Source organism: Arachis ipaensis, chromosome B5 (genome assembly GCF_059453495.1).
Source record: "Arachis ipaensis isolate K30076 ecotype BB chromosome B5, ASM5945349v1, whole genome shotgun sequence".
Classification (NCBI taxonomy): domain Eukaryota; kingdom Viridiplantae; phylum Streptophyta; class Magnoliopsida; order Fabales; family Fabaceae; genus Arachis; species Arachis ipaensis.
In genome coordinates, this window is record NC_142440.1 from 140572872 (window position 1) to 140586088 (window position 13217).

The 13217-nt window shown below is 39.0% G+C and overlaps 1 protein-coding gene across 1 annotated transcript; it reads right to left on the minus strand.

Annotated features, from left to right (window-relative positions):
• Positions 1 to 9692: 9692 nt before the first annotated feature.
• On the minus strand, positions 9693 to 10680 carry LOC148565980 (uncharacterized). Its single transcript, XM_088487325.1, has 2 exons — positions 10424 to 10680; positions 9693 to 10326 (listed from the first exon to the last, which is right to left on the minus strand). Exons 1-2 carry the CDS (start codon positions 10678 to 10680, stop codon positions 9693 to 9695), a joined length of 891 nt encoding a protein of 296 aa, XP_088343451.1.
• Positions 10681 to 13217: the final 2537 nt, after the last annotated feature.

Consider the following 13217-nt stretch of genomic DNA (forward strand, 5'->3'; position numbering starts at 1 on the left):
AGGTTTGCACTTCCACCATTGGAGATGAGGGTTTCCCTGGGTAGTAGCAATGGCTAGCCACCATGTGCTCCAGGTTGAGACTCGAAGCTCTTTTGACCCTATGTCGTAAGTGTGGCCGGGCACTGTGAAAGGCCCGGATGAGCTCGCCCCCATAAATATTCACCAGTGATGGTGATGGATAAATATTCACCAGTGAGGGTGATGGATATGGATCATGATTATGATCAAGTTTATGATGAGTATAACTCGAGTTGGGGATGCACGACAGAGGGACAGTCCAATGGCTAGCTACCAGGACTTGTCGGGTTGGCTCTATAACCGACAGATGATATCATCAGCCACTAGGGACAGGCATGCATCATAAGCATACTACATGAATTGTTTGAGATTGCCTATTTGACTGCATATTACTTGCTAATTGCCTAAATGCCTTATTTGTTCCTATTTGTAAATCTCTTGTCTGATATAACTGTGTTTGCTATATTATACTCCTGCTGGTTGTTGGGAGGTCTGAAGGAAGTAGAAAGGGAAGTATTAGTTAGACTGAAGGATCTTTAGTTAGTTGCCGCTTACGGTTTAGCTTGTTTATAAGCTTTGATATTTTCTGGAGGAAGTTCTAGGATTGCCTTCGGCTTTCCTCTATTATTATGTATTATATATGTGGAAGCTGTTACCGTACTGGGGACCTCTAGTTCTCACCCATGCGGATTTTGTGGTTTTCAGATGCAGGACGCGAGGCTTCTCGTTGAGGCATGCTGGGGACTTCTGGATTAGCGAAGATTCTTGTTCTCGGGACTCTATCTTGATTTATATATCTTGTTTAGATACTTTTATCTCCATTAAATAATACAAACTGTGATGACTCCTTCTAGAGGGGATTTTGGAGATTAGGTTTTCGGTATTTATGTCCCTTTGGGTTTTCCTTGGGGTTTTCCTTATTTTATTATATGTATATATTGCTATGCTCGAACCGGTTACCTTCGCAGCCGGATTTTGAGTCTTGATATTCCTGTTTTTGATACTCTTTATATATATGATCTTGCGTTAGCTTATCCTTTGCTCGTTGTGTTAGTGATCGGAGTGTTGCGCTTTCGAGTTGCGGTTTTTTTGTTTATCCTTCTTTTCTACAAGGCTCCTAGTTATAATCAATCATTCATACTACTATACGTACTAAATTTTTGTTTTAGAGGTCGTAATACCTTGCCATCTCTGAATTATGACTTAAGCATAAGTCTCTGTATGGTAGGGTGTTACTTGTCGCACATGCAAGAGGACCCAAATTTGAACCTAAGAAAGAGCTTTCTTTTATTAATTGTTGACTTATGATTTTGACCTATTTGTATCGGTTCGTATCGGTTTTGAACAGTTCTGTTTGATTTTGACCAATTTTCTTTTTTTAACAGTCAAAATATTAGATTAGATTAATTTAAAATCTGATTCACTGATTTTTCGGCCGAATCAATCGTTCTAGTCCAATTTAATTTTAATAACTATACTTTTTTTTATACATATTTTAAAGAATATTGAAAAAAATTGACAAAAAAAAGATTTTTTATGAATCTTTAATATAATTGAATATATTATATATAGGGGTAAGTTTGGTTTTGGTCCCTAAAGTTTAGCGCCAGAATCGAAACCGTCCTCGACGTAATTTTTGATTTAGAATCATCATTAACGTTTTTTTTTTTTTGTATTAAAATCGTCCTTTTAAATTTTTCTGGACAAAAATACTCTTTATCACTACTGGCACCTTTACCTCCACCACCGGCACCGACACCAACACCGGCACTAACACCGGCACTAACACCGGCACCAACACCAACACCAATACCTCCACCTCCACCTCCACCTCCACTTCCACCTCCAAGAATAACAGCATCAACAGAGAAGCAAAAAATCAACAAATCAACACAAATTTAACACAAGCAAAACAGAAAACAATAAATCAACAAATCAACGCAAATTCAACAAATCCAATAACTAAATCAACACAAGCAGAAGCACAAATTCAACAATGGAGAAGCAGAAGCAGAAAATTCAACAAGAAAGAGAAGCAGAAGCAGAAAATTCAAACACAAAGCCAAATCAACAGAAAAGCACAAAGCCAAATCAGAAATTCAAAGCACAAAGAAGCAGATGCAGAAGGCGAAGCAGGACCACCGGCAGCTCGTGGGCGACGGAGCGACGACGGCTAGGTAGATCGGCGGTGGCAAAAGCATGCATGAACAGCGGCAACACACTCCACGGCTAGGTAGATCGGCGGTGGCAGGAGCATGCATGAACGGCGGCGACACACTCCACGGCTGGGTAGATCGGCAGCTCGGGTTCCCCTTCCCGGCGACGCACTCCACGGTGGCGGCAGAAGCATGTATGAAGGGAAGGCGGCGACGTCTTCCTCTGGTCGTGGTTCTGGCGGCAGCTCGTGGGCGGACCGGCGACGATGTAGGTGTCGGATGGTGGCGGCGGCTATGGCGATGGACTCCTCCCCTCCCTCCCACGTTTTCTCCCCCCCCACCCCCAAAGCGTTTCCTTTGCCCCCTCCCCCAAAACGCGTTTTTTTATTTTTATTTTTTTAAATTTTATTTTTTTATTAAAATAGGGATAGTTTAGAAATTAAATTAAAAATTTTATTAAAAAGGACGATTTAATACGAAAAAAAACGTTAAGGATGATTCTAAATCAAAAATTACGTCGGGGACGGTTTCGATTCTGGCGTTAAACTTTAGGGATCAAAACCATACTTACCCCTTATATATATATCCAAATTACTTCAATTTTTTTTAAAGTCTTTTTCTTACTTTTTTTTTTTCTATAACATTTTTTTAAGAGATCTCAAAATTATAATTTAAACAGACTATATAAGGGTGGCAACATGTACCCTAACCCGACCCCACTCGATCGGGTAAGGTAGGGTGCGGATAAGGTTCTCGTGCGGATCGAGTAGAATGTGGGTTGAGTCTCAACCCTATCCGACCTACCCGCACCCTATATATGTATATATTATATACTTATATAAAAGTATGTTTCAAGTAGATGTTAATTAAAGATCTCTCACTAAATGCAAAAGATCTTTAGTCATTAAAAGAAGATCATTAATTGATAATTTAATTCTTTTCTTTACATAAAAGTCAATTCTATTTTAAATTATTATCAAGTTATATAATAATGTTGCATCTTTTTTGTAATCTACAGAGTACGTATAGGGTCGGGTTCCCGTGGGTTAAGAGCGGGTAAGATTAGAGTTGGAATATTCTCAACCCGCAGATAAGATAAGGTTGAGTTTATATAAAAATCTTAACTCACGATTAAGGTTAAAGTTGGCTTTAAACTCTATTTTACCCTACCCATTACCACTTCTAAATCTATATTTCAGATTTTAACCCGAATTGCATACTTATGACCCTTAAAATTTCCTATTTATTTGACAACATCTTCAAGCAAACTAAGAACCATGAATAGGTTTTCGCAAAAGTAACCTATTTCTTGGAAAAGTTGTAGAGATGCATGCCTTTCTTTTTATTATTCTCACAGCTTTTGCCTACTAAAGTTGAAGTTATTCTCAACAATTAATATTGGGAAAAAGTAGTTGTTTGTTGGTCCTACCTCTATTATTATAATGACTTGTATCAATTAGTCAATACGTTTATAATTCCCCCACCAACTTTGTATAGTTATTATGCTACACTTCTTTTTGGATAGAAAATATAATGCTACTCTTAAAAGTTTACAATTATGAATAATGCATTCATGTGAAGTCGTCTCCAAGTTACCCAAAATGCCGGGAATAAATAATAATAACGTTAATTGGCGATCATAAGTCACAACTAACATTTTCTATTTGGCAAATAAAGTGCTTCTTCTGATGATAAAATAAATCATGTGTGAAATATTAATAAAAGATTGGGAAGTGTTAGGTAAACAATGACTATCTTAAATATAAACAACTACTAATTAAATAAAAATACATTATATTCTAATTTAATGTTATTAATTAAATTTAAGATTAATTTACTCTTTTAACCCTATTAATTCACATTGTTCACACATTATTCAAAAATATTATTGATTACCTATATTTTTCCTAAAAAATTATTCTCTCTAAAATTGGTGATATATATATAAACCGTCAATGCACAATATACTACATTTCTACTACTAATCTACTATAGTAACTTTCCCAAACATCAACAAAATTTTAATATTATTTACTTCGTTGGTCTTGTCGATTTATTTTCTCACTTCAATGCCAATGCTAAGAAAGGAAGATATGCATCGTTTTCCATTATCCAGAAAAATAATTGTGCACACTATAGATAGAGAAATGATTTTATTATTCTAAGATTAATAAAATTCTCTTAATATAGAATGAAAGGAATCTAGTATAAAATTTTGGAATTATCTAACATATGTTCCTAGCGTTTGGTAATTAAAGAAATTTTTAAAATTAGATATTTTATTTTTTAAAATTTTAAAACACACAAAATTATTTTTAACATTTATTTTTGTTAGATAATATAATTTTTATTTATTAATTACTAACGGTGACTATTAACATAAAATATTAATTCACACACGTGTTTATTAAATCTTTATGTATATACAATTTAGACAAATTAATTCTTAAGATAAAGTACAAAATAATCTCTAAAAATTTTAAAACAGTCTCTTAAAAATTTTTAAATAATTTTTTTTGAATTATTTATATATAATTATCTTTAAATTAATCAATTTTAATTTCTAACATTTTTAATCTATTTATCTCAAATTTAATTATTTATATACAAAATTTATTTATATATTTTTAAAATAAATGAACTCATATTTATTTTTGATTATATAAAATATTAATTTAATTTATAGGTACTAATATTCTATGATATTTTTTAATGATTATGAAAAAAATAAGTTATTGTTGTTTAAAGAGATAAAAAAAAATTTTATTTAACATAAAATATTCACATAAACAATTAAAAGTAGTGTTTGTGTAAATACTTATGCAGATAAAATTTTACTAGAACTTACATACAATAGAAATTAAGTTATCTATAAAGTCAAATTTATAAGTTTTAGTCAACTACAAAATTAGATGATTTAGAAAATTCTAATATGAAACTCCTAAGATTTTGGAATACTTGAAGAAGAAATATTTTAAAAATTTTCAAGTGTTTTGTTTATGTTTTTTAGAAAATTTTGTGCTGAGCACCAGAAATTATGTGATGTATGTATATTGTTTGTTAGGTGTTAATATTTTAATATATAGCCCTTCCAAAATTTTTGTACTGTGCACCAAATTTTTATGCTATGTGTATTTTATTAGTTGGATGTCAATATAGTGAACATATAGTCATTTAAAAATTTTTGTGTTATACATAAAAATTTTTTGTATTGTGCATTAAAATTTTTATACTGTGAATCAAATTTTATGTGCTCTAGTTTTTTGAACAAACAGAAAAAGATGATAAAAACGACAACGATGATAATAATGATGATAATGAAGGAGAATGAAAAAAAGGAAAAAATCAAATAAGAGAAAGAAGAGGATGATAATGAGGACGACGACGACGACAATAATAGAAGAGAAAAAAAAGGAACAAAAAAAAGAAGAAACAATAGCAACAACTTCAATGAATATATGCATACGTTTGAAGAAGTAGGATTTTTTTTATTTTTATAAATAAAATAAATGTAATATAACGAAAATAAATATTTTGTAGAGAAATTACCGAAATAAATTTTCCTGCCATATCTCATTTACAGTGTAAACGAGATGGCATTGCACGTATCTCGTTTACACTATAAACGAGATATGACACATCAGCGTGACACGTGTATATCTCGTTTACAGTGTAAACGAGATACGTGCAATGCCATCTCGTTTACACTGTAAACGAGATATGGCCAGTACGCTCCTATATATAGAAGTTATTTACAGCTGACTTTTGGATCCCAGTTTCACTTTTTCGATATATTTATCCTCTCTTTTAACCCCTCTGACTATACCTTTGACCCGAGCGGTGATGGCACATCAAGTGGGGAATGACTGGGACATAAACAGGCTGAATGAGACGACACATTATGCCGGGGCGGCCGATTTCGAGGTTAGTTTCGTTATGGTTGTTAAATTTAATGATTTTGACATTGTTAGGGTAGTCATGTATATCTGAAACGTAGGTATATGAGTTAGGAGTTAGGTCTGTAGACTTAATTTAGAACTCTATCCGCTTATGCTATGTTCGTATGACATAAATGTTATCAGTTTGGAACTCTATTATTCCCGTGCTATGTTGTTAGTGTTTATGAATATAATGTTGTTATAGTATAACACTATTTATGTTATTAAGGTTTTCTATTTTTATTTTATAAAAAATTTAGGACTTTATTTTGTTGTATTATGTTATTTAATTTGTAATAAAATTAATGATAAAAATAATTGATCTTGAGATTTCTGGGAGATAAATATTATCGAAGGTAAAATTAAATTATTTAATTGTTAAAAAAAGTTTTATAAGTTATAAATTGATTGTATATAATTTAAATATTATTTTTGTTTGTCATTAATCAGAGGCCTCGCCTCCTACTGCCCCGGCGAGTGAGTCATACTTTACCTCCACCGGACGCCATCGTCTCGTATTTGGCCGAGGCCGGATTCGGCGATACCGTGCCACTCATGGATTTTACTTTTGACAACTCCCTGATTTTAGCATTGGTGGAGCGATGGCGTCCAGAGACGCACATATTTCATCTCCCGTGGGGTGAGGTCACTATCACCCTGCAGGACGTGGTGTACCACCTGGGCCTACGCGCCCACGGTAACCCCATGGGGTGCCTCCGTGACTTTGGTAGGTGGTACGGTACGGAGACGTGGGCGTTGGTGGAGCAGCTGCTCGGCGCCAGGCCTCCTGTGGCAGCACAGCAGGCGACTCAGAGGAAGGAATCGTTAACGCTAAAGCTTGTGTGGCTACGGGATCGTGTTCGCCAGATGCCCCAGACAGACGATCCGAGACCCTCTGACAGTACGCCAGGTGTTATATCATGTGACTGATCGGAGGGTATCTGATGACCGACAAGTCCAACAATTTGGTGCACCTTCGTTGGCTACCGCTGCTCCGGGACTTTACGGAGTGTAGAGCATTTTTGTGGGGCTCGGCTGTGTTGGCCTGGATGTATCAGTCCCTATCTTTGGCGGCTCAGCGGGGCGTCACGGACATCGCTGGCTGTACTCCGTTGTTGATGTCCTGGATCTATCAGAGATTCCCCCAGTGGTGTCCACCAGATAGAGGCGTCTACCAGTACTCGCTGGCTGCGAGGTGAGAAATGTCTTTGTATCTATTTGAGTTAAATAATTTTGTCATAACTTTTGGTATGTTACTTAATGAACCGTATATGCTCGACTTCGATGTGTTAGGTTGATTGGATTGCCGCAGCAGAGCAGGGATCAGCATGAGGCTAGGGTCCTGCGTTGGAGGGTTTCCCTTGACCGGCTACATTTCGACGAGGTTAGTTGTAAAATACGCACATTGTTTATTTTGGATAATTACGTAGAAATCATATGTGTTAATATTATTATTATATGTTAATTCGAAACTTTTCGTCTAATACTTTCATTCTTTAGTTCGCATGGAGAGTCTATGATGACCCTGCCTTGCAGGCACTGTGTTCGCCATGGTTTCGTGAGGAAGAGGAGTGGGGTACATGGTTGTCAGCCGTCCCCCTATTGTGCTTCAGTATTGTCCGTTTTCACCACGTAGATCGGGTGAAATGGCAGTTTAATGGAGAGCAGCAGGTACCACGCACCCTGATAAATCTTGATAGGTGAGATTGATGCTATAGTTCTATTTACTTATCCGTTAAAAGATTTCAGTTATTATGACTTAAGGAAGTATCTAACATACCATCTTCATTGACAAGTACCTGACTACTACTGGTCGAGGTGAGGATGTGTGATGGCCGCTCAAGCTGAAAGAGTGGTACGATATGTGGCACCAAAGGTTTGAGCCCGGTCGCCGGATCACTGTGCAGCACACGTTCGACACGAGGCCGACCCTGAAGTACTATGATTGGTGGCGTGGGGCTTGCCAGGTTAGACATCTATCGGGCTAGGAGGTACTGGAGGACTCGAGACTGGCGGAGTTGCCCGCCGATGTACAGCCCACTGCCAGCCAGCCCAGGGATGATCTCGCCCTTCCTCGCAGCGTGCCGGATCGACGTCGACGTGTGAGAGAGGATAGGGATGATACTCGACGACCTGCTCAGAGAGAGAGGGGCCGCAAAGAGCGTCAGCTAGGCGAGCCAGTCAGGAGGGAGAGGGCCCGCCTAAGACGAGTGGGGGTCGGAGTTGAGTCTGATGAGGAGGCCGAGTATGCCCACCAGGAGGAGCATGGAGACATCCCACAAGACAGAGAGGCCTCACCTCCACCACCTCCCCCTCACCCGTCACATAGAGCTTGGCATTCATCTCTGAGTTATGTATTTATGTATTGGATTGATGTTATCTTTAGTATGAGTTATGTATTTATGTTATTGGTTGGACTTGTTTTAATCTCCACATTTATTGGAATGATGTCATGTTATCTTTATATTTCATAGTAACGGATAATTCAGATATATGACAACAAACTATTTAACAATAAAGATATAAATCATAACCATGACAATAACAACTACAACATGGAATGTAACATTTCCAAAACGAAACCAAAAAAGCAGTAAAGAACATCCAAACTAAAATCCTCTACGCATCTCCGGTGGGTTGGTTAGGAACACCCCTTCTAGTGTGGCCGACTTGGCTACACAAGGCACATCGCTTCTCTTGACGCTCGATGTCATCCATGTCGTTCTGGAATCTGGTGGACACTGGTCTTCCCGTGGCCTTTTGCCGCATGGCTGGATTAGGACGCATCATCGTCCCATGCCACTCCGACCACAGCGACTCGTCGGGAATGGGTGGGAACTCCATCTCGTACACCTTGAACACCTCTTCCTGCCGGTAGACTGGATGCACGTACGGGGCACACTCAATGCTAGTGGGGGCGCACCCGGCAAGGGCGTGCCGGCACGGATAGTGGAGAGACTGGAATAAACCGCAATCACATGTCCCCTCCGATAGGCGAACCGAAAGGAGCCTTGACCCCCCCCTCGAACGGCTCTAGCTCCTCCACAAAAAACACGAAGGCCCGCCTATCGCAATGGGTCACACGCATCTTCGAAATGCCTTCCCTATTCTTCTCAATGGCTGCTAAGAGTCTCTGTGAGAAGCGGTTTCTGCCCGCCAACTGGCTCTGCACTTCCCTACCCTTCGTAACAAATAACTTCTGCAGTCTCTCGTACGTGATACGTACAATAGCCGAAATGGGCAAGTAGCATGTCCCCTTCAACACAGCATTGATGCACTCGGACAAATTGGTGGTCATGTGTCCAAACCTCCGACCACTGTCGCAATGCTGAAGCCAGGTCTCTTTTTTGAAGTGACCAGCTCAGTCTGCCATTGCCGGGGAGACGCCCCTCAATGCATCCATGTACCACTCAAACCCTGCTTGACTTGGATTGTAAGCAGCGTTTATGAGGTATCGCTTGCCCTCGGTAGACTTGAACCGGCTCATGAAATTCGCAGCCATATGTCTGATACAGTAAGTATGGAAGGCCCTAGGGGGATGCCACCCACTATCATCAGCTCCGAGGGCAGCCTTGATAGCCTAAGATCTGTTCGAGATAACCAGCAAGCCGTCTTGTGGGGTGACGTGGCGCCTCAAATTAATAAGAAAGAATGACCATGACTCTGTGCTCTCAGACTCAACAATGGCAAAAGAAATTGGTAGTATGTTGTTGTTCCCATCTTGCACCACCGCGATAAGCAACACTCCACCGTACTTGCCATATAGATGCGTGCCATCTACAGAGACAAATGGCTTGCAATGCTTGAAGGCCTCGACACATGATGGGAAAGTCCAAAATACTTTGTCGAACATGCAGCAGTCGCGCAACATGAGGTGACCTTCGTAGTACGGTTTCACGCGTAGGTCACATATGGTACCGGGGAAACAGCTCTGCAGTGCCTGAAGTAGTTTTGGCACCTTGTTGTACGACTCCTCCCAATCACCGTAGATCCACGCAATGGCCTTCTGCTTCGCCATCCACACCTTTCTGTATGAGGGTTTGAAGTGATAGCTTGCGTGGACCGCGCCTTGCAAGACCGGGATACCAACAGACGGGTTGGACTGAATCATGGGCAAAATCACTCTGCAGATGAGACTGCTATCTAACTGACGATGGTCTTGAGACATAGTGGGTGCCAGACAGCTGTGTGGTCCACCAAATCTCCGAACCTCCCTAATCACAACAACAAAATATATTCTTACACAACATGTCTAACCAAAATAACGTATCATACAAAACTGCTCAAATTCACAATTAAACTTGAACTTACCAGTATCCGAGATTCTGACGAAGGGCCACACTGAGGCTCCATTGACACCCACTGTCAGCTTGACGACACTGCACATGGTACTTTAACCGGTCGAACTCGTTCACCCGGTACTCAACACTCCTGCGAATACTGTAGTTCTTCACTCCTTGAAGCACCGCCTCTCGGCTTCTGAACCTGTGTCCGACCCGAAACTCCACACCACCGTCTAGGTTGTAATCCACTTCACAGGTGTCAGAAACCGGGATCCTCTCATGCATGGCATCCAGATCTAGACTGTAAAAGTGACTTGGCACAGTCGGTAGTGCCAGAATCGGTGAGGTGGAGGCAGAACATGGCAGGGCACAGCCCCTGCAGGTGTCTCCGGCACAAACTCGTCGTCATCGCCGCCATCGAAAGACTCACTGTCTCCACTGTCTGCCACGTAGTCCTCGTCCGACTCCTCCTCACCCTCCTCTGCCTCATTCTCTGAAATCGCGACATGAATAGGCGGTGGTGCAAGAGGTCGGTCATCCTGCACATACATGTCCTCTGCAGAACTCCCACTACCATCGTGACCCACCTCGGCGGCCAGCTCCATTACCTGTTCACACATGATCCTCCCGTGAATGTCGAACATCAGTAGCACATGCTCGTCCCCGTGAAGTCGAAATAGCCGAAAACGGAAGACTCCATTTTCCATGGGTGTCAGCAACCTATATGCCACCCTTCCAATTTCCCTCATTTGTGTTCTCCCAATCTTGCTAAATATCAAACTCTTCAAATCCGACAACGTCTCCACACGCTGAGTGCGAAACAATATCGGATCCTGACATTCGAATGTCACCCTGTTGTCGCCATTTCTCATACGACAATTCGGATAAAGCTCCACAACTATGAATGGATTGTTACTGGCCATTCAGCTTTGTTTTTCAGAGAAACAAGATAGAGAAAGGATATGAAATATGTGTGAAGAATACCAAGGGTTGCACATCCTTTTATAGATGTTAAGTAAAGTCTTATAAACGAGATAACGTTTTCACGTATCTCATTTACACTGTAAACGAGATATACGCGTCCCAGCCATACTAGTCATATCTCATTTATACTGTAAACGAGATACGTACAAAATAATCTTGTTCATGGTGTAAACAAAATATGATAGGATTATTTAAAATGGTAAATACCCATAAAAATATTTATTTTAGTAAATCTAGTATTTATTTAATTTATAAAAATAAAAAATCCTGAAGAAGTATGTTATGACATGATTGAGTACTTAGTTTAAAAAACTTAAACGCTTAGTTTTATTGAATATAAAATATGTTAGTGACGAATTTTTACTGATTTTATTTTACAAATGACATGTTTATTTATCTTATTATAATCTCCCTGGGGTGGGGTCCTCATAAAAGAAAAATAATAATAATAATAATAATAAAAACTCAGCGCATATAAGCTTACCAGGTTTCATAAGCTAATAATATTCATAACATGAGATGCCAAGCTAATGCTTCTGTTGCTTGCTGAAAGACATAAATCATTGCTTTTATAAATCAATAACGCATGCTTGTCCCTTCATAATACAATATGATCATATGCAATATTTTACAATAAGAATGAAGAATCAAATTATCTAATTATTATTTAGACTTTGAGATTCAATTACCATATTTTATATTAACATTAAACAAAAGCTACAATTTTTTTAAGTACAAATAAACGATAGTTATAATTTAAATAAGGTTAGAAGTGAATCAAATTAGCTCATGAGCTAGTTTGAGTTCGACTCGTTAATAGCTCGATAAGCTGAGCTCAAGAGCTGATTGATAAACCACTATTTTATGGTTTATATTGTGTTTAATTGTGTGGTTTTGTCATGATCCTTGCCCACTTATTCATCAATTTAGCATGCATTTAAATTTCTTTCCTAAATTCAGTACATGTTTGAAAATTGCTTCCTAGAGACTTTAATTATTTACTTTTAATTCTCCTTTATTCCATTTGATGCCGTGATCTGTGTGTCAAGTGTTTCAGGCCTTATAGGGCATGAATGAGATGGAGATTGGAGAGGAAGCTAGCAAAAATGGAAGGAACACAAGAATTTGAGGAGATAACCAGCGAGAAGTGACGCGGTCGCATGGCTCACGCGACCGCGTGAAGGAGCGCAAATCGCAGCGACGCGGCCGCATGGCTTGCGCGGCCGCGCGGATTGGAAAGCGCAAGCGACGCGGTAGCGTGGACGACGCGAACGCGTGGAGAGGAAAAAGCGCAAGCGACGCGTCCGCATGGACGACGCGATCGCGTGACATGTGCGATCTGCATAATCTGCAGAATTCGATGGGGGCGATTTTGGACCTTATTTCGGCCCAGTTTTCGGCCCGGAACAGCAGACTAGAGTCAGAGAATATGCAGAAACAACAGAGACATTCATTTAGTAGTTTTAGATCTAGTTTTTTCACTCTCTTAGGTTTTTCTCTCTAGTTTTTAGGATTTTAATTTTCAATTGATCTTAGCATTGGAACATTGAGAAGAGTTATTTCCTCATCAAGACTTCATCATTCTAGTTTGTTCTCTTAACTTGGTTTTATTCTTCCATGTTCTTTGTTATGTTCAATTTTGTCATTCAGATACTTTTATGATTAATTAATGCAAGGATTATTTCTCTTTAATTCAATTTCAATTTCAATAATCATGTTTTCTTTTAATTCCCTTTTATGTGCCATGGATTTTTTATTTACAATGCGTGAGTAGTTTCATTACTTGATAGGGAGTTGATTAAAAGGAACTCTTGAGTTAGAAGGATCGAAGGAGAAAT